Below are 20,887 nucleotides of genomic sequence, written 5' to 3'. Positions count from 1 at the left end.
ACTAAATTTAAAAACCCAAAATCAACAAAATCAATGAAAATTAAAATTTCATACCTTGCGTTGATTTGTTGATGAAATCTCCCAAAAATATCACCAAATATTTTAGGCTAGAAAACACTAAATCATCTTCAATCAACCCATGAGAAGTGAGGTTCTATGGGAGGATTAAGAGAGAAAGTAAGAAAAGAGAAGGAGTGTGGCATCTGTAACATTTAGGGGTTCTCCTGACCACGCACTTTGAAACCGCAGGTTGACCGGTCAACAAGGTCAATACGCTGTTAGGAACTGCCGTATTTGAGTTTTCCAATGACACGCAGTTAGAAAATGCGTGCTGTGCAGATTCAAAACGCGTATCTACTATGAATCTCGGATCCCCACTACGCCCGGGCGATGTATTTTGGTGACGTGGATCCAAGAAAAAGCTTGAATCTTGGATTACGATTAGACCCGGCCTTAGTCACAATAAATTTGAGTACTCAAAGAAGAAGAATTATCTCAGCATCCTCACTTCCATCTTAAAATATGTATACTTCATGCTCATGTTTTCGGTCATGGACTCGGTAGGTTTTCCTCTATCAGTAGAACCAATTGCAATTTACGTGGACGACGTCCATTTGCTGCAGTTTTCTTTGAATCTCGAGCACTTACTAGCTGAGTTTTACTTGTATGGAGCACTGGGTTGTGGTCTTGATAAAGTCGCTCCGGAATTAGTAATGGGCGGACCACCGCCGATTGGAGCACAGAAAGCTAATCTTCCTAGTTTAATTGGGGGCCATAACTTCTAATTAGGGGCCATGCACTACGGGACAAAAAAGGTCACCCAATCCTAATTTGGGTCACCCCTTAAAAAAATATTTTCTAAATGGCAAAACTGCCCTTATATGATTAGTATTAGGAATTAATTAGTTTGATTAGTGTGGTAAGTGTATTTAGATTAAAATCTGATTTTAGGAAAAAAATTATGGAAAATGTGTTTTATGTGTTGAGAAGAAGAGGAGGAGTTTTGAGAGGAAAACCTAGGGTTTTTACAAATGGGTGATTCAAGTAGAGGGAATGAGATTGGTGAAGCTTCAAATAACAACAATGATTGTGTTGATGGTAAGATTGTCTCAACTAATGATATGGGTTGGATGTTTGATGAGGAGATGTTGATAGAGGAAGGCATGAACAATGGTTGGAATGAAGATCCCATTGCTCAAGATGAAGGAACCAACACTCAAAATGAGGAACCCCAAGGCCAAAACAATCAGGTAAACTTCTTATACTCTTCAAATTGTCTGAATGGTGCTCCAAGTGGTCGAATCATCCACACTATGGAAAAACTCAGACAAAGGGTCGTCATAGTTGGGGGGTGTATACCCAAACGACTCTCTGAGGTCGTCAGTATTTTGACACTACCAATAACGACCCAAACCTGCAACTTTTCCAGGTTATGAAAAATCGTTAGGGTAGTGTGCTAAACATTGACGACCCTTTTTAACTAGGTCACTTAGAGTCGTTCTGTTGTTTTGTTTACACATAGACGACTCTAAAACCAAAACTCTCTGTAAAAAGTAACACTTAGGGTCATAATACATGTATCCATATGAAATGACGATCCTAGCTATCAATTACTAATTTCTTTTAGAGTCGTTAGTTTGATTAGTTATATAAAGTAACGACCCTTGCACTAGATTCTCATAATTTTTGATTTCATAGAATCATTTCATTGAATCGTAAAAGGCATACATCTCGCATAACGTTGCGTTGAAGGAAATGAAATACAATAGATAATAAAGGTGCACTTATACACTTAATCATATATGGCGTAGTTATATCTAGTGCCATCCAAGATAAAGTAGCAATCGTGGAGCTCAAACTTTTCCCCACGAAGCTCCTCGTAATAGCGATACGCCTTCCCCAACTGAAAATGCAAATGTACTTAGTTAGTATTGATCAAAGCTTTTTATAAGTTTTACCTCTTATTCAAATACTTACTCTTACAACACTCGGCATATCCGGAAAGGCTTCCCTAACAGCCTTAAGTTCTCTTTTCAAAACATCACACTCGAATTGTATCTTCTGGAAGCGTTCCTTGACTTGTTTCAAAGACCTTGAGTTGCAATTTCCGTCCATCTCCACAAAAACGATGAATACGCGGTTCCACCAAGCATCCGATGTTTCATCAATGTCTTTGTCTAGACTTTCAAAGTGGATAGTGACTGTTTTCCAAGCTCTTGTAATGGCACAATTCTCTTCATTAGTGAATGGAGTCATGATGTTTCTCTTTTTTTTGCTCTTAAATGTAATTAAATGAGAAGGAGAAGAGGAGGTTGATAATTTGGGTTTTGATATGGAATAGGTGAGATATGGGCCTCTGTATATAAAATGGAGCGACCAAACTGCCTCAACCACATTTGTTTGAGTTAAATTCAAAAATAAATGCAACCACTAACATGAATCGTTAATCCGTAAAGATTAAAACCAAATGACTCTTCATATGTACCAGAGAACGACTCTTAGAGTCGTTATTTTATATGTATACAAGGTGGCGATTCAAGGTGAAAACTGGGCAGAGTTGGTTATATCTATCAATGTAGAGTCGTCACTTTATAAAAAAGAGTCGTCATACGTCGAGAAAAGGGTCGTTTTTCTACAGAAAATCTGGGTGACGACTTAAAGAGTCGTTCACCTGTAAATTATGTTGACGACTGTCTGGGTCGTCATATTAACATCTTACAGAGTGACGACCCTATACTGATTTTGTTGTTCTTTTTCTGTAGTTGGTTGTACGGGTGAGCTCTCAACCTGAACCCCTCGACACTGTCGGCCCGGATACCTCCCAAGCATATATGACCGATTTGGTACGTTTTTATTGTTTGAGTCAATGTATATCCATACGAAAATTGTTTAATTAGTGTTTTATAATGAACGTGTTATTTGTTTAATGTAGACGTGGAAAACAAAGGTTGAGGTCAAGGAATGGATTATTTCCAAGGAAAAAGAGAATATGTGCGTAATCGTTCAAATCAAACAATTAGGGTGGCCTATGGTGATTGGGAAGACTACACCAAGGAGTGGACAAATCAGTACGAGTATGGAATGAACCTTTGGAATGCTATGGACCCAACCCCGGTTTACGTAGACATGGGCGATGAATCGTGAGACAAGATGTACATTTAAAACTCTGCATTGCATTTTTAAGCATACTTTTTGATAATGGTTGTATCCTGAACCCTAATATTTTTATTTTGAAGAGTGCCTAATGAATACAATGCGTTTTATCTTGCGGCATAAGAATCAGTTAAACTTATGGATGTTTTCCCAACTTGGAGCCGTCATTAATATATATAGAAACCCTAACGACTCTAATGGTCCAAATTAGGTGGTCTCCTGGAAGGTTTTAATAATTGTAGGGTCGTCAGTCATATTTTCAGATACCCTAACGACTCTAATGTCCCAAATTAGGTTGTCTCCTGGATGTTTTCCCAACATAGGGTCGTCAGTCATATTTTCAGATACCCTAATGACTCTAATGGACCAAATTAGGTTGTCTCCTGGATGTTTTCCCAACATAAGGTCGTCATTGGTATTCTCAGATACCCTAACGACTCTAATGGACCAAATTAGGTTGTCTCCTGAATGTTTTCCCAACATAGGGTCGTCATTGGTATTTTCAGATACCCTAACGACTCTAATGGTCTAAATTAGGTTGTCTCCTGGAAGGTTTTTCAACATAGGGTCGTCAGTTATATATTCAAATACCTAAACGACTGTAGTGGATTATACAACAGTCGTCATATTGATAGTGTATACAATGACGACTGTTTGCAAAAACCCCAACGACTCTTTTTCTATACACTTTTTCCCATAAAAAATAGCCGTTACAAATTATTCTATAAGTAGAGGAACATATCAAGGTGAAAAATCAATTGAAAACAACCTCATGAAAGCTTTTTTTTAATGGCAACATGTATCCATAGCAGAGTAACGACTCATAAATCCAACAAACAGTCGTCATTGACATGAAAAAGCTAACGACTCTAGCCAAATAAATTCAAACCTCCTAGATATATTTTGTTAACCAAGGGTCGTCATTGATTTCATTATAAACACTGACGACTCTATCCGGAAATATTCTTTCCATCTCCTGGATGTTTTGGGAAAATGGTCGTTAGATCTCTATTTGAGGATATTAACGACTCTGTGTGTTGAAGTGGTAAATACAATTAGGGTCGTCAAAGTACTAGGAAACGAAGATGACGACCCTTGGTATGAGGAAGGGAAATGTTGTCTGCATTCGAGTACTACATGGTTCTAACGAGCATACTTGAAAACATAGTATTTTCAACAAACACAGGATTTACCAAACATAAAATCACTCGAAACAAAGACTCCAAACCAAACACATAAGTTGTTTAAACACACACTTAAGTTCAATTCCTAAAGTAAAATTAACATAAGTTGAAGTCGACCATCTCAACCTCGACCACCACCTTACTGCCTCCCTAACCTGCTAACTCTCCGGCTTTTCTTAGGAGGAGCACCCTCTGGGGAACCAACATCTTCTCTAGTAATTTCTTGTACCTCTAAGGGATGTTCATCATGATGTTGGCTACTTTGGACATGCTCAGCAACTTCTTGTGCTCTTTGGCTACGTGATTTCCGGCTCCTCTTACCTTCCTTAGCCAGCTCCTTGAACATCTTCTTTGCATTTGGATTTTCAATTTGCGTGCAGTAATCAGCGTACCGGCATTGCTCCGTAGGATCCATCACTTCCCCTTTGTCAGCCGAGCAACAAAAAGCCTTGACAAGAAGCTTCATTCTCTCCCTCTATATGCATTCAAAAACAATTTCACATTAACTCTCTTATATGTAGATGAATAACACAATTACAAAATTAAATACTCACCACTAGTGTCAGAATGGAAGTAGCATCTCTACTGTCGACTTGAGAAGAAGATGAGGTGGATGCTCTGTTGGTCCTCCTACCCGGAGTCGGATCTACCCATATCACCCTACCATGGGAGAAGCCTTCATACCATTCGACGTAATCCGGTGTTGCCTCATGACCTTCATCCGCATGCACCCACCATGAGATGTCTACAAGCCTAGAGTATCTATCATTCCAATGCTTGACATCAACTTCAGGTTCATAAGCCACCTTTATACCCGCTTCGTCAGCCTCGCACTTTTCCAACTTGTGCTTGAACTGAGGTACATAATCCTCATCGGGTGAATCTTGAATAAAACCAAGTTGACGCATGATTCTTATCGGATTATACATTGAAAAACCGTTAGGGTGAAACAAAGGGCCATGGTAATACATGACATCTTCCATTGCGCCAACTCTATTATTCTTGTATGGATTGAAGACTACCTCTTTAGCCGTGATGTTGTCAAGTTTTTGACGCATTTGTATCAACGCATCAGTTTGTTCCCTATCTTGAGAACCAGTGAACAAGTATTTGGTTCCCATTGGACTACCTTTGCTCCATTTTGGGTTGAGTTCCACATCTTCATTATCTTTGATCAGTGATGGGAAATGATCATAAATCCACACCTATAGCAACCAATGAAATAAACATAAATAATTCAATTTTTAAAATGTACAAAAATAAGAAAACTTACATCAATCCAAATACCTGGATTAGAGCCAAATTCCCATTAATTTGAGAAGTTAGTTTGCGAGATCCCTGAGAAAGCTGACAATTCAGGTGTGCAATTATGGCAGTCCTCCAAGAGTACTTGCTCACATCTTCCAAGGGATCCAAAAGCTGAAAAAGGTTGGCGCTCACCCGATTACCTTTACTGTCAGGAAATGTAACCGACGCAAGGACATACAACAAATACCCAGCCACCGCATAGCGACATTCCATATCAGAGAGACCTCCTTCTTTTTCCTTCTTTTCTGTCCCAGAAAACATGTTCCTAATATCTACAAGTTTGAACTCTTTCTTCGGGTACTTAGGTCCCTTCTCGAAAAGCCCATTAGTCTTCTCGGAATCCTAGCCAAACAAGTTCTTGGTCCATGTATAGATGTCTTCCCAACTAGGCCTTCTCTTGAACTTCTCACCGGTTGATTTTCCTTCGACCTGCAACCCTAATATCTGTTCTACGTCATCAGGAGTTATCTCCATCTCACCAAAAGGAAGTTGGAATGTGTCAACTTCAGCGTGATAACTTTCACAGAAACTAGATACTGCGACCTTGTCATACACAATCATAGAGTTCACAACGACATTGTACAAACCTGAGTTTTCAACCAAATTTCTAACTCTTGCACATTCACCTTCTAGCGGCCACAACTCCATTTTATTGAAAGAAGATTGGTGCCGGAAAAGACGTGCGGCATCCTTATGATCCTACAAAACATAAACAAACATGTATTTAAAAAACAAAACATAAACAAGTTAACACCAACTAATCAAATAACAAGCAAATTTGGTATTCTTACGATTGTCTCACTAATGCAATGAGCCCACGATCCAGGATATCCAAATAGAACTTTGCCCCCATCTCTAGGTTCTCCTCTAAGTTTACCACCTCGAAGAGGAGGCAACATCAAATGAGTAGCGGGAATGTGTCTCGCACTGGGTGCAATATCTGTTCCATCCTTCTTAACCCTCTTTACCGACTTTTTCGCCTTTGCATTCTCTTCCTCATCCTCAACAGTGGTTTTACCATCATCACCACCTTCATCCTTTTCATCATCATTACCTTCATTCTCTTCCTCCTCATCATCATTATCATCACCGCCATTATTACCTTTATGTTGTTCCTCCTGATTACCATCATCCTCATCATCACCACTACCATTACCTTCACCCTCTTCCTCCTATTTTTTCTCTTCTTCTTGTTTCTCTTCTTCTTCTTGAATCTCTTCTTCTTGTATCTCATTAACTACACCCTGTTTCTCATCTACTTGCTCTTCTTCTTGTTCATCTTCTTCTTCAGCACTAGTGTTAGCTGAAACAACAAGAGTGTCTGATTCTGACGAATCGTACAACTCATTACCTTTGTCTCTTGGTTCGGTGATAGAAAATGATACCTCACTCGGCCTTCTTCCGCGCAATGGACCGGCAAGTAAGTATTTACCGTTGCGGGGAGGTTTCGAAGGAGGAGTTTTCGTGATTTCAACCTTGTCTTTCGTTTTCTTGTCACTACATTCCAAACACGAAATTTTTTTTTATAAGACATCAACTTTATCTCTATCAGTTAAAGAGTCGTCAATGATATGCTCTAACAAACTAACGACTCTTCATTACAAGGTAACGTCTGTAATTTATAAGGTAACGACTCTTTGCAAAAATTGGACAGTGAGGATGATTTTGGTCCTTAAAGGGTCGTTAAAGATTAAACTTGGGTTGTCAAACAAGTAACTGCCGACCCTATAAAAGAGATGACGACTCTAGGGATTATAGATTACTGACGACTCTAGTCTAGGGATTATATACTACTGACGACTCTATCGTTTTCTCCAACAGAAGGCAGTTCAAGTTCAACCCAGAGTCGTTACGCACTAATTTGGGGTCGTCAAACTACAGTCGTCATCTTCAACCTAATATGGCGACGACTCTATTCTAGGGCACAAAAGGTCGAAGTAGCAGAACAAGGGTCGTCATATTTACACTAACAGGTTAACGATTTTTCATAGAAAAAGCATGCAATGTAAGAGTCGTTAGGGTATTATTTCTTCGATGCTAACGACTCTCACTCTGTAACTTCTATTTTTCAGTTACCAATCTCGATTACACAATAAAAAAACAACCAAAACATCGAATAGGAGGTGGGTTTAAGTTCACGTACCCTCTAATTGGAGCCATTCCCTTTTTGGGTTTCGATTTGCTTGCTTCAGGAGCTCTTCGCACGTACACCTTTGCATTCACCGTATCTACAAGATTAGGAATTTGAAGTGTTTTGCGAGCGGTTTGCTTTGTTTTAGCCATATTTGTAGAAGAAGTTAATCGTCGATTAAAGTTTTATCATCGACGATTACGCGATGAATCAGTTCGAAGAATTTTCCTCGGTGGAGGTGGAGTCGTTAATGGTGGAGGTGGAGAAGAGAAAGGAAGGAGAGGAAGATGAAGATAAAAGAGAAACTGATTTTCTCTTTGATTTAATTAGGATATATAGATCAGGGGTCTTAATTAGCGTAGTTAATTAGTGAAACTGATTTTCAGTTAGTGAAGGGTAAAATAGTATATTCATATTGCGATATTTACATCCCTGAAAATTTTGGGGGCAAACAAAATTCCATGGCCCCCAATTGGAAGTTATGGCCCCCAATTAAACTAGGCTAATCTTGATAAACTTGTTAGCCGTATTATCGAGGAGTTTGGATATCAACAAGTTGGCCATATAAGGTAGATTTTTGCAGCTTTCCTCCATTTTTTTTCTCGTCCAATTCATAACTATGGCATTGTTTATATTATTAGGGCTATTAAAACGACAGTTGGTGGATTTCCAAGGCCGTTGGTGGATCTCAGTGCTAGTATTTTTGCTAAGATAATGAATAATGCGTTTGGATATCCTCTGGATCCTCCGTTTGATCCATACGCAAACACCCTGAATTTCATGTTGGCTGCATACGTGATTCCATACTATGGAATTAACACTTACGTTGGTGCGAATCCATTCATCAAGGGATGGAAAACCAAAAGGGTACAAACTCTAGTTATACCATTATACACTCCCTCCGTCTCAGAAAAAATGACACTTTCATCTTTTCAACTTTTATCTAAAAATATCGTAAATTAAAAAAGTGAAAAAAATCGCTCGTCCTGAAATCAGAGGTAGTATAATTTGTCCAGTTCATTGTCGTTCATATTTGAACGTTAATTTTTATGTAATATAAGTTCTGCATATTGGTGTGTGTTGTTGCAGCTGTTAGCAGATTTATTAGGAGTAGCAGCAGGGCAGGACGCTGTCATAAGGAAGTATCTGTACGAGAGGGCAGATTATAAAGTGTACCCATATGATCACACTGTCGCCAAATATACAGAGCGTGTCTCAGCGCTGAGCAATGCATTAGGGATGTGCGGCATTAAAGATGAAGGTATCCGTGTGCCTCCATACTTGGGAGCAGAGAATCGAACAACCAGCAACTTGTTGTCAGCTGACTATAATTCCCTATCTTACGCTGGAACACCGCGTGAAGTTTTGAGGATTGTATATGCAACTGGGAGCGAACATGTTCCCGGTGGATTCTTCCCAAAAGGAGAAAATGGAAAGATTGCCAGAGAACTACTACTATACCATTACAAATCATAACTGAAACGCCACTGTATACTTCCAAAGTTGGAAGCAATAAACTTGGCACTCATTATTGCTGCATCATTAATCGGTTTTGGAAAGCACTATCAAAGTTTTCGGTCCCCACTATGCTTCTCCGTCAAAAGGCTTCTGAATTCCACTGACATATTAATTGAAGTATTGATTGTGGTCTAACCTATGCCAGCTTGCCAGAGAACAAAACAAGTCTTCCTAGGGTTTTTATGGTTCCATATAATATTTCCTGCCCAACAAGCTTCTTTTTAAATCTGCAACTTCTCCTGCATCAACCACTAGTAACAATCAATTATTCACTGTAAAATTCAGTTTCCGGTCGACGGGCAACTTCGTTTGCCCTCTCATAATGGATGAGAATTCGACCTGACCAAATTTCAAAGCAATCTGTTTTACCTGGTTCACATAATAAACTAACCTCCAAGGAACTCTTGCCAGACCACCATTTAAAGCTTGAACAATTTTCTCAACATCAATAGCAGCAGCTGCTGCTCTTCCCCAACAATGTTGTAATGTTAGTTCCATCCGTTAAGCAGTCTAAAATTCAAATTTTTACACAGGACAGAACTCTCATCATCTCTTATTCGCAAGCCTTGAAGCTGGACTTGCCATCACTGCAATTATTTTTCTCATATTGTCCAAACTAAGCAGGCCTATTCAAAACTCAAGTAGCTAGGTCCATATTCCCAGACACCACTCGTTCTGAAGAGCAAGACAGTGACCAAAAGAAAATATCATGGAAACTAACCGCAAAGTGAGGAGTCTGGAACAGCTAGCAATGACTAGCTTTCCTGGTTTTTCCAACTGCTGTGGAGGGTAGGTCTACTTTCTGAGAGAGTAAGTGAGTTCAGACAAATGATTCCTGGCAACTGTCAGAGTCTAGAAGTCAAATTGCATACTAGAGAATATGAATACAAAACTGATGCAACAGTCTAGCTTGCAGCTTTACAATTTCTCTGTACACATACTTCTTGCTACAATTCATCTGCTGATTTTCTACAAGGTATACTTATACAGTTGATTCCACTTAAACGGGTCACATAGAACTACAGATGCTCATGTTATATTAAATTAACTGATACAAAAGAAAAGGATCAAATAGATGGACAAGAGATTCTTAAGGCCGAAATCAGAGAATCAAAAAACTAAATAAAATCCCAGAAAACAGCCACTAAAATTCAAAAATCTGATATAGGGGATGTCAGGATATTCAAGTTGCTTCAAAAAAAAGGGATAATCAAGCCGTTGTAAAAAGCCAGGCCTTGAATTGTAATGCAAAAAGCAATCTGCCAAGAAGCTAAGGAAAGCATGTCTTAAGTGAACAGGATGCAGACAGGAATAAGTTTTGTGCTACCTAGACCAAAACATCCAAGGAAGTCTCCTGTTCATGAAAGCATAGAGAATAGCTTTCGAGGCGGAATGAATAATGATTCTCCACCTCTGATGAGTGACTGCCCATTGCATAGCACAAATGGCAGCCATAATTTTAGCAATATAGTTGGTAGCTACCCCAGGACCCCCAGATTCAGTACCTTCAAAATGTTTCAAATGGTTCCTGACAACAAAACCGTACCCTGCGAGACCTGGGTTACATTTAGAGGCTCCGTCACAGCACAATAAGGTAATATGCTTCTCAGGAAATAAGAAATAACACTCCACAACTATGACAGACTTCAAAGGCCTACAACCAATATTAAGATATGCATGTCATAAACAAAATTCCACATAGAACCTTTTAATTTGACAGCAGAATCATGAGTGAGGTGAAGAATCCTCCTCTTGATCTTTCTAAACTCCAATTTCCTACATCAAAGAAAATTCTGTCCCTAACAAACCAAATCCCCACCATAGCGCAGAAACTGATAATAATCCATAATTCTTGAACAACAGGGCTATTATGTCTACTTAAAGTAAATGTAAAGATAAAGGATTTATAGGAAGGAAACATACCCAACTCCGTAAGTGTTGGCCAAACCTGCAGTGCCTAAGAATATGATCCAAGTTATCTTGATCCTCTTTGCACAGACATTCCTAGTGATCTTTCAAATATTACTAGCAGTAGAGTGATAAACACAAGGGTTACAGATTTTCTTATACCATTTAACTAGTGACATTGTTCATCCATGTATGTAACTAGCACTAAGACAAAAATAAGGATAGATGAAAAGTCCAAAAAATGCTCTTTATTTCAAGAATCAGTAAGAAATCAATATAACAGGTCAAAAAATAAAATACAAATAGATCCTGAATAACATTCTAAAAATGAGCCAGTTCAAATGCTTCCTTCTAATGCATATCAAACAATAAACAAAATTAAGTTATCTTACTAAAATATACCTTGCTTCTTTTCTGCGGCTGAAAAGGAATAAAGGCTTTCACTGAATGATCTACAGAGTTAAGTTTTGGTGTCATCAATAGGAACTGACGATGGGATCCCACTGATTTTAATTGGCTTGAAATTCTTACTCTTCAATTCATAAGAATAGATTTAAGTTTGTCTCTATATTGATGAAATTTATCGTCTTAACTTCGCAGCATTAAAGCACAGTATGAATGCAAAGGGAAGAAAACACATGAACCTTGAGTATCCATATGTGAATTATGAATTTCAGAACAATAAGTTGTTTATTTACCGTTAAGTACAATTATTTTTACAAATGCACTTATTGAACAGTTACCTTTTAAGACCTCTTAAGAAAAAATTAAATCTTAGGTCTGTGGGAGTAACTAATTATTGAATTCAGCTAGTTTATGTGCTTAGCTTTGAATATTTATTGAGCTCTTATTAATGCAATTCTGAATATATTTCTGTATCCATGTTTTGTATACACTTATGTGGATGGATGAATGTTAACAGAAATAGTCTTTCGTTTAAAGACATCAGTGGACCATTATGATACTCCTCTTAAAGGCCTAGTTAAGTAAGTTGTTTATGTTTTGTACATGGAAGGGAACATGTTGATAACAAGACAGTGCAACCGCTATGACTCGCATGAGTAGCTTGTTTAATCAAGGTATTACATTAACCACTAATGTATTATATTCAGCAATTAGGCGCGCCTTATGAATCCTATAGTTAACCATTACTAGATAATCATGGACCAATGGGAGAATGTAAGATAATTTCTTACAAGATTATTTATCTTTATTGGGCCCATGTGAGAATCTTGGTCATAACTAGGATATTGCTAAATATCTATAACTTACAGGGTGTTAGTCCTCAAGGGAGTTGGGGGAGTTGGGTGTAGTTGTGTTTTTTCCCGTTAGTCGTGAGGGAGTTCGAGGGAGTCTCTTAAAATCCCCGTTAGTCGTGGGAGAGTTTAGAAGAGTCTTCCCAACTCCCTAGAAAACCCCGTTAGTCGTGGGGGAGTTTGAAAGAAACTCTTAAACTCCCTGTTAGTGGTAAAAATTAGAATGATAGGGAGTTTTTTTTTTTTTTTTTGGAGTTCTGGAGAGTTCTAGGAAGTTTATAGTGTATTTTTGCCTCACTCCAAATCTCTCAAAAAAGTAGAGATTTTGGGAGAGTCTCTCAAACTCCATACACTCAACACACCAAACTCTCTCAAACTCTCAATACTTTCTTACACTCCCTCAAAATCCTCAAGATTCAAAATACATTAAACTCCCTCCAACTCACTCGTGGACTAACCCACTGTTAGTTTATATAAGGAGTCATATTCTTAACATATATATCTCTTCTTTGATGCACGGTCGAGATCTAAGGCGAATACTAAAACCCTAGGAACTTGGTCCTCTCTCTATCTATGAATGGGAAAAAATAACCATCACTATTGTATCCAAGGAATAACTCAGTACGGCTAAGGTGAAGAGAGAGAAACCATGACCTCCACAAGGTATTATAGTTATCACCCAATTGACCGACGACAGACTACGGATTAGCGCTATAAGATATTTCTCATAAACTATTCTTGCATATTAATTATGTGATTATCATGAAGTTCAACGATCCTATTTAAGTATTTATATAAAATAAATCTTATATGAAGTTCCACCGCATCCCCTTTACAAGCTTTCATTATATTTCACAATGTACTCCAATGGTGACTACAGTAAATAAATTACCAACGGAAAATAAAATTTTCGAGAAGAATCCCCATCAAGCATGTTTTATGTAACAAGGTTGTTCCAAGAACTGTATATGTACGGACCTAAGTTCTTCTTTTGGATCAGACAACCCAGAAATCACCAAAGTGGTTGGATCAATAAACACGTTTAATCATTTTCTGTGTCCAAACTGTTATTTCCTTCATCTTATAATCATCTGAGTCCAGGCTCTCTATCAAAAATCGGCATAGAAGGCTCTGTCCTTGAACAATATCTTCAATTTAGGACCCAGTGCATCAGCTAGGTCACCCATTGCTGCTACTGCATCTTTTGAAACACTTTCCTCTCTCGTCCTATCTCGGAACACGAATTCAATAAATTGCAAAAGTTGACCAGCATGGGGCAACATAATAAGCTCTGCCTTTGAGTTCTTTAACCCCTGGAGTATACTGGAGTATGCGTCAAAGATACCACGCCTCAGCTGGAAGTTATATTTCTTCATCACCTTATTGTCACTGTCCATCTTAGCACAAATCTCAGAAGCTGCTTGGATCATTAGCATTGCATTGGGGAGATACTTCTCAAAGTGCTTACCAATTGCAATCCCTATATCTCCAAAACAGGAAAATATTAGGGGCGTCAGAGAACAGTGGATTACACCATTGGACAAGCCAGTGAAAAGATGGGACATGATAACATCACAGGAGGGAAAGATTTTATCATCCATAGCACGACAAATATCACCTACAACCTCTATAGATGCAGCGCAAACCTGAAACTCCTTAAAATTTTTCAAACCCATATCCATATACTTGTAGAATTTTGGCATGTACCTGCCAAATTCAGAACCAGTGGCATGAGCTAGTGCCCCGATACAAAGCATGGCTTCTCGATGTCCTGTAGAGGTTCCGCAATCAAACACCTTGAGTAATAACATCATAAACTGATCCAAATCCTGATGAATAAGAATTTTGGTATCATCCGAAGCACTCAATTTCTGGATATATACTTGGAGGACTCCGCAGAGAGCTGCTTGTTGGCTTCCCTGATTCTCTCTATCATATGCCGACAGGATCTGTAGATCCATAGTCTGGCACAGCCTGACTATAACAAGGGGAAAAAACGGTTTAGTCCAAAAACGCATCAAAAAGTACGAATTAGTCAATCACGAGTTAACTAGATACAATTTAGTCCAAAAGTTATTTAAAATATGATAAATACATTTATAACCCTCTAGATTTAAAATTTAGTCCAAATATTTATAGTTTAGTACAAAGTGACTCATGATGATGTCAACAATTTTAAATAATATAAAAATAATTAAAAACAATTTATCTTTTGAACCATTTGTCCACAATTCGCAAACTTTATATAATCCGAAAACTCTTTCCGAGAGATACAAAAAGAGTATACATATGACAGTGTAATTCTCATTTTTAAAAAAATCTAAGTTTACACTGTTGTATAAAGTACACATTCACAGAAATCCAGAGACAAGACAAGGTGCACCAGTTTGTACACCACATACAACTGGAATCAACCACAACAATGACTAGTTTGCCAACTCTGCTTCCATTATTAGATCCCCTTCATTTGCTCTATCGTCGTCATCAACAACAATGACCATCCAGTTCCGAGTTATGGGTGCAACTGTCTGCCCAAAAAAGAAAAGGAAAAAAGTTGTGGGTATCATCACTTTCACGGTTTCACTAGTACTTTTGGGTAAGAAGAGTAAGTGATCAGAGCTAAGAAAGAACAAACCTTGCCTTGACGAATATCTTCAATTGCATCACCTAAGAAAGAAACTTCACCCGTTGGTGTATCCCAATCAGGCTCATCCTTGTGCATATAGAAATCATCAGTTGTAGGAAACATATCTGCTGCCAGTGTCTCAAATGCACCTGATAATTTAGCATGCTCATCCCCAGAAACAACTGCAACTCTAACTCTGCTGTCACCTTCACATGAGTTACTCGGTCTAATCATGGGAAAAGTCTGTACGTTTGCATTTGTTCCAAATGAGTTCTTACATCTTAGCCCACTGAACCAGTTATAACATTTCTCCCCTCTTCATAACAAATAAAGTAATCAACTAGTCCCCAAAACAAACAAATTCAAAGAAACCCAAACTTATTTTAACAATTTCACAATACAAAGGCACCTTCATAATACTAGTTGTGGGCTCTTATAGAACTATCCACTCATCTGTTTCACAAAGATATGCATATTTGCTATTTAGAGTTTCCAAAAATAATAGTTATGTTTATTTTGGGTTTGGTCAATGAAACATAAAATAAGCTTGTTTCTAGAATGAAAATGGCAGTGAAATCCACCATCTCAGTTCCTACAAAAGGCTTGTTTCTAAGATGAAATGGCAGTGAAATCCACCTGCATTCATCTTATTACAGGTGCACCAATATGTACACTTGTATTATGGGTACACCAATTGTACACTTGTATTTCAGGTAAGTTTATCAAGTAAAACTCTCCTTCTCTGCCTCACAACCCTTTGCTTGCTTGCTGACAGCATATTTTCAGCAGAAGTGGAAACTAAAGTCGCAAATATTCATATATAGAACTAACAAAGAAAAATCTAACCTCTAAAAATTCACCACCAGCAAGAGCCATTGCACAATGAAAGCCTCATTCAGAAAATGAGGCTGATCAGGATCGACCCAGTCCAAATTAAGCCTTCCAACTCTTGCAGAAAGACCTGTGTTATTCACATATCTTGGAGGAACATCCGTATCATCAATAACATCAATTGCATGTAACAAATAGAAGAGAACAACAAAACTTCAATAACTAGTCTTGTCCAAAACACCTCATAAATGAATCTATCTTATTCAAAATATTTCACGTTTAACAAACTTCTAAAGTACACACATATATTTACCTCCATAAAACCCTAAAACTAACTAGAAACTAACACATGCATAAGCTTATGCGATATATGTCCACCATCTTGTGATTTTTGTCACATGTGCAAAACAATGTACACCTGTATTAAAAAGTGCACAACAATGTACACTTGTATTACAAGTGCGCTATTATGTACACATGTAATTTCTATCACATGTGTACAACAATGTACACTTATATTGTAAGTGTACTAATATGTACAGATGTAGTTTCTGTCATAACAGTCAGTGACTCATAACATCAATGATTCGACATCTAAGAAATGAAAAAAGATTGTTCACTAAAATTTAGTTAAGATTTAATTAAGAGTCCTTGAGTGGACTATTATGCACAGATGCAATTTCTGCCACACGTGTACAACAATGTACACTTATATCTTAGGTGTACAAATATGTACACATCTAGTTTCTGTCAGAACCAACAGGAAGTGACTCTTCACTAGCAGTTGAGCTTAATAACAACACTACATTTTCTAATTCATAATTCTAGACTAAAAACTTTGATATAACATTAAGATCAACATGGGGACTTGGTCATAAGAAGTGTTATCTAATTTCAAATTTTTTCTAAATCAACATGTGTACAATTATGTACACATTAAGAATTACCGGAGAATCCAAATAAAATCATCTCGTATCATCTCGTATCTGTTATTTTATTAGTCCGCATAGAATCCAAATAAAATCTTTATCAGCCCGTCGCAAAATCATATATCAAGTAATTAAACCCAATGCAGTACATCCAACAAAACTAGAGAGTGAGTTCAAAAGACAAACCAATTGGTCACCATCATCCTCATTAGACTCGGAATCACCCAAACCTCTACAGTGGAATTCTTCATCCATGTCGTCTTCTACATCATCCATTTCATAATCACCCCCCATGTAGTCCATATCGTCATACTGGGACATGTTATCCTCCACAAACTGCGAAAATCGTCAAAACAAACCTCATAATTAACAAAAATCAAGCCAATCAGAATAAAAATCAACTTTTGCAATCATGCAAAACAAAAATCAGATCTTTGAATTGTTGTATACATAAAGGTAAAAATGATCTGAAACAAATGAAGTTTGCCTATCTTCTTTCGTACTTAGGCGCAATTCCAAACAAAAGAATTATAGCCATAAGGAAAAACAACTTCTCTTTTGTCCACTTCATATCCATATATAGAAAGTACGTAAGGAAGACACAATATAGTGAGAGATTTTAATACCAGCGATGAAGCCACTGTCTCCATCTATGTCATTAACAAACTTTCTTATCAATTGAGAATCCCACACTCCAATGCAACGTTATTTTGACTAGTAGAAGCTTCAAGGAGTGGTGTTGTAGGAGAGATACTAGCAAGCAGATCTTGCACTACAATCCACGTCCATCGTACAACAAGATCAACCGCATCATCCTATGACCTTAACAAAAATTAGTACCTTCTTAATCAACCAACAAGCCACTTCGTCAACCTGCAGTACCCTTTAAACAATTTCAACATGAAAAAAACACCTCATGACACTCAATTAACCTAGATTCTTATATGGAAAAATAAATTACAGTATTTTATCACTAAAATGAAACAGTTCCTCATATTTTCAAACATGAGCATCCATCTTTTCCAAATAAACTAAAAGTTTAAATAATCTCAATAAACTCTAATCCAAGATATTGTGTGAATATGTAAACTTCGTGTCACTTTCCTTAGTATCATTATTGAATCAACCGTATGTGCACAGTGGTACATCTAAATTAAAAAAAAAAACTGTAAGCTACAGACTTATAATTTTAGGAAAGCTTACATAATATAACATGCATGGGAACTACTTAATTTCATTTGATTCACAAATATAGTTATTGAGCACAGGATTTCAGAGACAAATGGTGAATCATGATATCTAGTTAATATAACATATCCTTCTTTTATAGTAGCTAATCTTGAGCTCCCAAAATAAGCACAATATAAAACGAAAACTTGTTCGAGACGATGGATAACTTTAATGTGGCTAAACATGGCATATCTAGTCATATTTATCTATAATGATTTTTACCACTAAGCATAGAAGCCAGAAGTTGGCTTTAGCGCGCACTAATAAGGACTTCTATGCATATTAGACAAATCGACAAACCACAACAATTTTAAAAATGAAGAAAACTTCTGGAGTATTCCCATAACATCGTGGACTTTATGAGGAAGACAAAGTAGGAACTAGGTCAAAAAAATCGCGCAGCGTCGAATTTCCAAAATTACAATGGTGAAATATGACCTGTATAACAAGAGTACACTAATTTTTTGAACAACAGATCCCGTCTCAACATATCAGTACGCAAACTAAGCAATAACAAACAAAATTCCTTACAACTACGTATGTTTAGTCGAGTGAGGAGTACCTTTGTCCATACCCGTTTCCATCATGAAACAATTGTTTCTGGTTTCTCAATGTTGAAAAAGGATACCACTTGGCAAAGTCCAATATCCCACCTATAACATTTTAGAGGAAACGAAAACCAAATTTAGTCAGCATAAAAAATCCATAACGCGCATTTGAAAAAAATAGATTAGGAAATAGTGATGCTTACCAAAGCTCCTGCACAATCTGCACGATTTCTCCATGTCCGGTAACACTTATAAACTTTCTGAAGCCTTACTGCAGATGCCGAAACATAATGTTCATTGACAGGTCTTGCAGAAAAATAAATAAATTTTGTGGGCTCAACAACGGGAATTATGAGTTGGAACCTTTTGGTGCAATAAGCCAGAATTCTTTCAATGTACCGATATTATTAGCTGATACCATTGGCGACAACACAATAGCTTACAGAAAAGTGAAACATGAGGGTCCTACATTAGGAATTTGAAATAATATCGATGTCAATTACGAAAAATGAGACTTAGCTAATTCGGATAGAAAATTTATAAATCTAAATGGAGAGATGAGGTTAAATTCATATATATTAGCAATTGAAATTAACAAAATACTAACAAATTCAATAAAAACAGTTCCTGAACATAGAAAAAGTAGATCAGAACGTGGAGGAATTGAAATCGCATGTGGAACTTACGTTTATTAAGAGATTCAATCATATCTTCTTCGTTTATCTCCATCAGTTAGTGACAACTAAACTTGCTCCTGGGATTTTCATTTCAGCGAACTTCACTAACACCGAGAATCTAGATTTATGTAAACTGAATGAGAATAACGATTTAAGATAAGAAAATCGATGAATATATGAAGATATAGAAGATTTCTCTTCGCTTCCATTCCAGATTAAAGATACATGGAAGATTTCTGGCTCTTCGTGGTAGGTTTCATCGCCGATAGAAGAGTGAAGAAATGAACTACCAACAAATTAGTACTCTAGGTTCTATACAAGGGTTATATTTTTCATCAAAAAAGTTCGATTTGGACTGAATCGTCAAGAAAGGGACTAACTCATTTTGAATTTAGTAAATTAGGACTAACCAGTACTAGGCCTGAGAGGGTCAGATTAGAGCGTCCAAAGCCCAACACATTTGGGACTAACCATCAATTCCTACTTTCTGTTAGCTTTTGCTCTTGCTCAGCGGTTAGAGACTCACCGTATCGTGGTAGAGGGAGACTGTCAACAGGTTGTGCACATTCTTCAGAAGAAAATCAACTCCATCCCTTGGAGAATTCGTCACATCCTTGATGAAATTGTTGCTAAGACCAATGAAATGGACTCGGTGGAGTTCAGTTTTGTCCCAAAGAGAGTAAACTCGATGGCTCATGATCTCGCAGCATACGTGAAAACTCATAATGTCCAACGGTGGTGGACATCTTCCCAGATCCCTTCTTCTATTTCTGCAGCAAGGTTGCCAGTCGACTAGCTGATTTTTTCTTGTTTTCGTTTTTTGTTTCCTGCCCTGGGCAGACGTCCAAAAAAAAATGTCAATGTTTAGAAGATGGTTATGGTGTAAGACAAAACGTCTCCGAAGGCTGCCGGTTTCTCGTTCAGGCAAACGCTCGTGAACTCGCCGCCGTCACGTCGTCAGAACCGTCAAAGTCATCATCTTATCTGTGGCTTACGTGGCATCCTAAGCAGCACGGCGGGCATCATGTGACGATTGTCCCCGGTGGTTCTGGTTGTCCATTGCTTAGTGATTTTGGATGTAATGTTCCACCGCCTGAATCTCATCCTGCTAATAACTTCATAGTTGATTGGTTTTCACTACGAGGGAAGACTGATTCCGGCGACGAGGATCTGAGATTGTGTTCGCATTCCGTTTGCGGAAGGCGTGAGAGAGAAGACATGAGTTTCAGAGGTGTCCGGTTTGTGGGTCTGTTACTTACTGTTCTGGAGCTTGTCAAGCACTTGATTGGAAACTTAGACATAAATTAAAATGTACACCCATGGAACAATGGCTTGATGAGGAAGAAATTGATGTCGATGTTGCCGGTGCTGGTATTGCTGCTGATAATAATAATGTTAGAAATTTTGAATAGAAATTATGTTAGTTATAATTGAAGGGTTGTTTCCAAGTGACATGACCCTCCATGAATGGATTCTTTCCAAGAGGTGTGACACTCCATGAAAGGACTCTTACAAGAGATGTGACTCTTCGCCAAGAGACAATATGTCCTTTCCTAAGAGACACCAATCAAGTATATAAACTCCACTC

The 20,887-nt window shown here is 37.7% G+C and overlaps 2 protein-coding genes across 5 annotated transcripts; one reads left to right on the top strand and one right to left on the bottom strand.

Moving 5' to 3' along the window:
* The first annotated feature begins 551 nt into the window (after positions 1-551).
* LOC113278724 (desiccation-related protein PCC13-62-like) lies at positions 552-9,252 on the top strand. Its single transcript, XM_026527485.1, has 4 exons — positions 552-746; positions 8,278-8,345; positions 8,418-8,643; positions 8,866-9,252. Exons 1-4 carry the CDS (start codon positions 552-554, stop codon positions 9,250-9,252), a joined length of 876 nt encoding a protein of 291 aa, XP_026383270.1.
* A 5,422-nt stretch (positions 9,253-14,674) lies between these two features.
* On the bottom strand, positions 14,675-19,649 carry LOC113280960 (probable bifunctional riboflavin biosynthesis protein RIBA 1, chloroplastic). 4 transcript variants are annotated; one of them, XR_003325863.1, is made up of 8 exons: positions 19,309-19,649; positions 18,986-19,087; positions 18,826-18,893; positions 18,637-18,727; positions 17,471-17,727; positions 15,931-17,180; positions 15,094-15,327; positions 14,675-14,986 (listed from the first exon to the last, which is right to left on the bottom strand). XR_003325863.1 is itself a non-coding variant. In XM_026529571.1 (2 exons), the coding sequence occupies exons 1-2, from the start codon at positions 15,316-15,318 to the stop codon at positions 14,885-14,887; spliced, it is 327 nt and encodes a 108-aa protein (XP_026385356.1). In that variant the 5' UTR covers positions 15,319-15,924; the 3' UTR covers positions 14,675-14,884. The 4 variants fall into 4 exon arrangements, 1 of the variants encoding a protein (XP_026385356.1); XR_003325862.1 differs by having other exon boundaries at positions 15,094-15,400; positions 17,471-17,717; XR_003325864.1 differs by lacking the exon at positions 18,986-19,087 and having other exon boundaries at positions 15,094-15,400; positions 19,309-19,607.
* Between the last annotated feature and the right edge of the window lie 1,238 nt (positions 19,650-20,887).

This window comes from Papaver somniferum, chromosome 5, assembly GCF_003573695.1.
Source record: "Papaver somniferum cultivar HN1 chromosome 5, ASM357369v1, whole genome shotgun sequence".
NCBI classification, from domain to species: Eukaryota; Viridiplantae; Streptophyta; class Magnoliopsida; order Ranunculales; family Papaveraceae; genus Papaver; species Papaver somniferum.
Note: the sequence above shows the minus strand (reverse complement) of the source record. Positions and strands in the feature narration are given on the sequence as shown.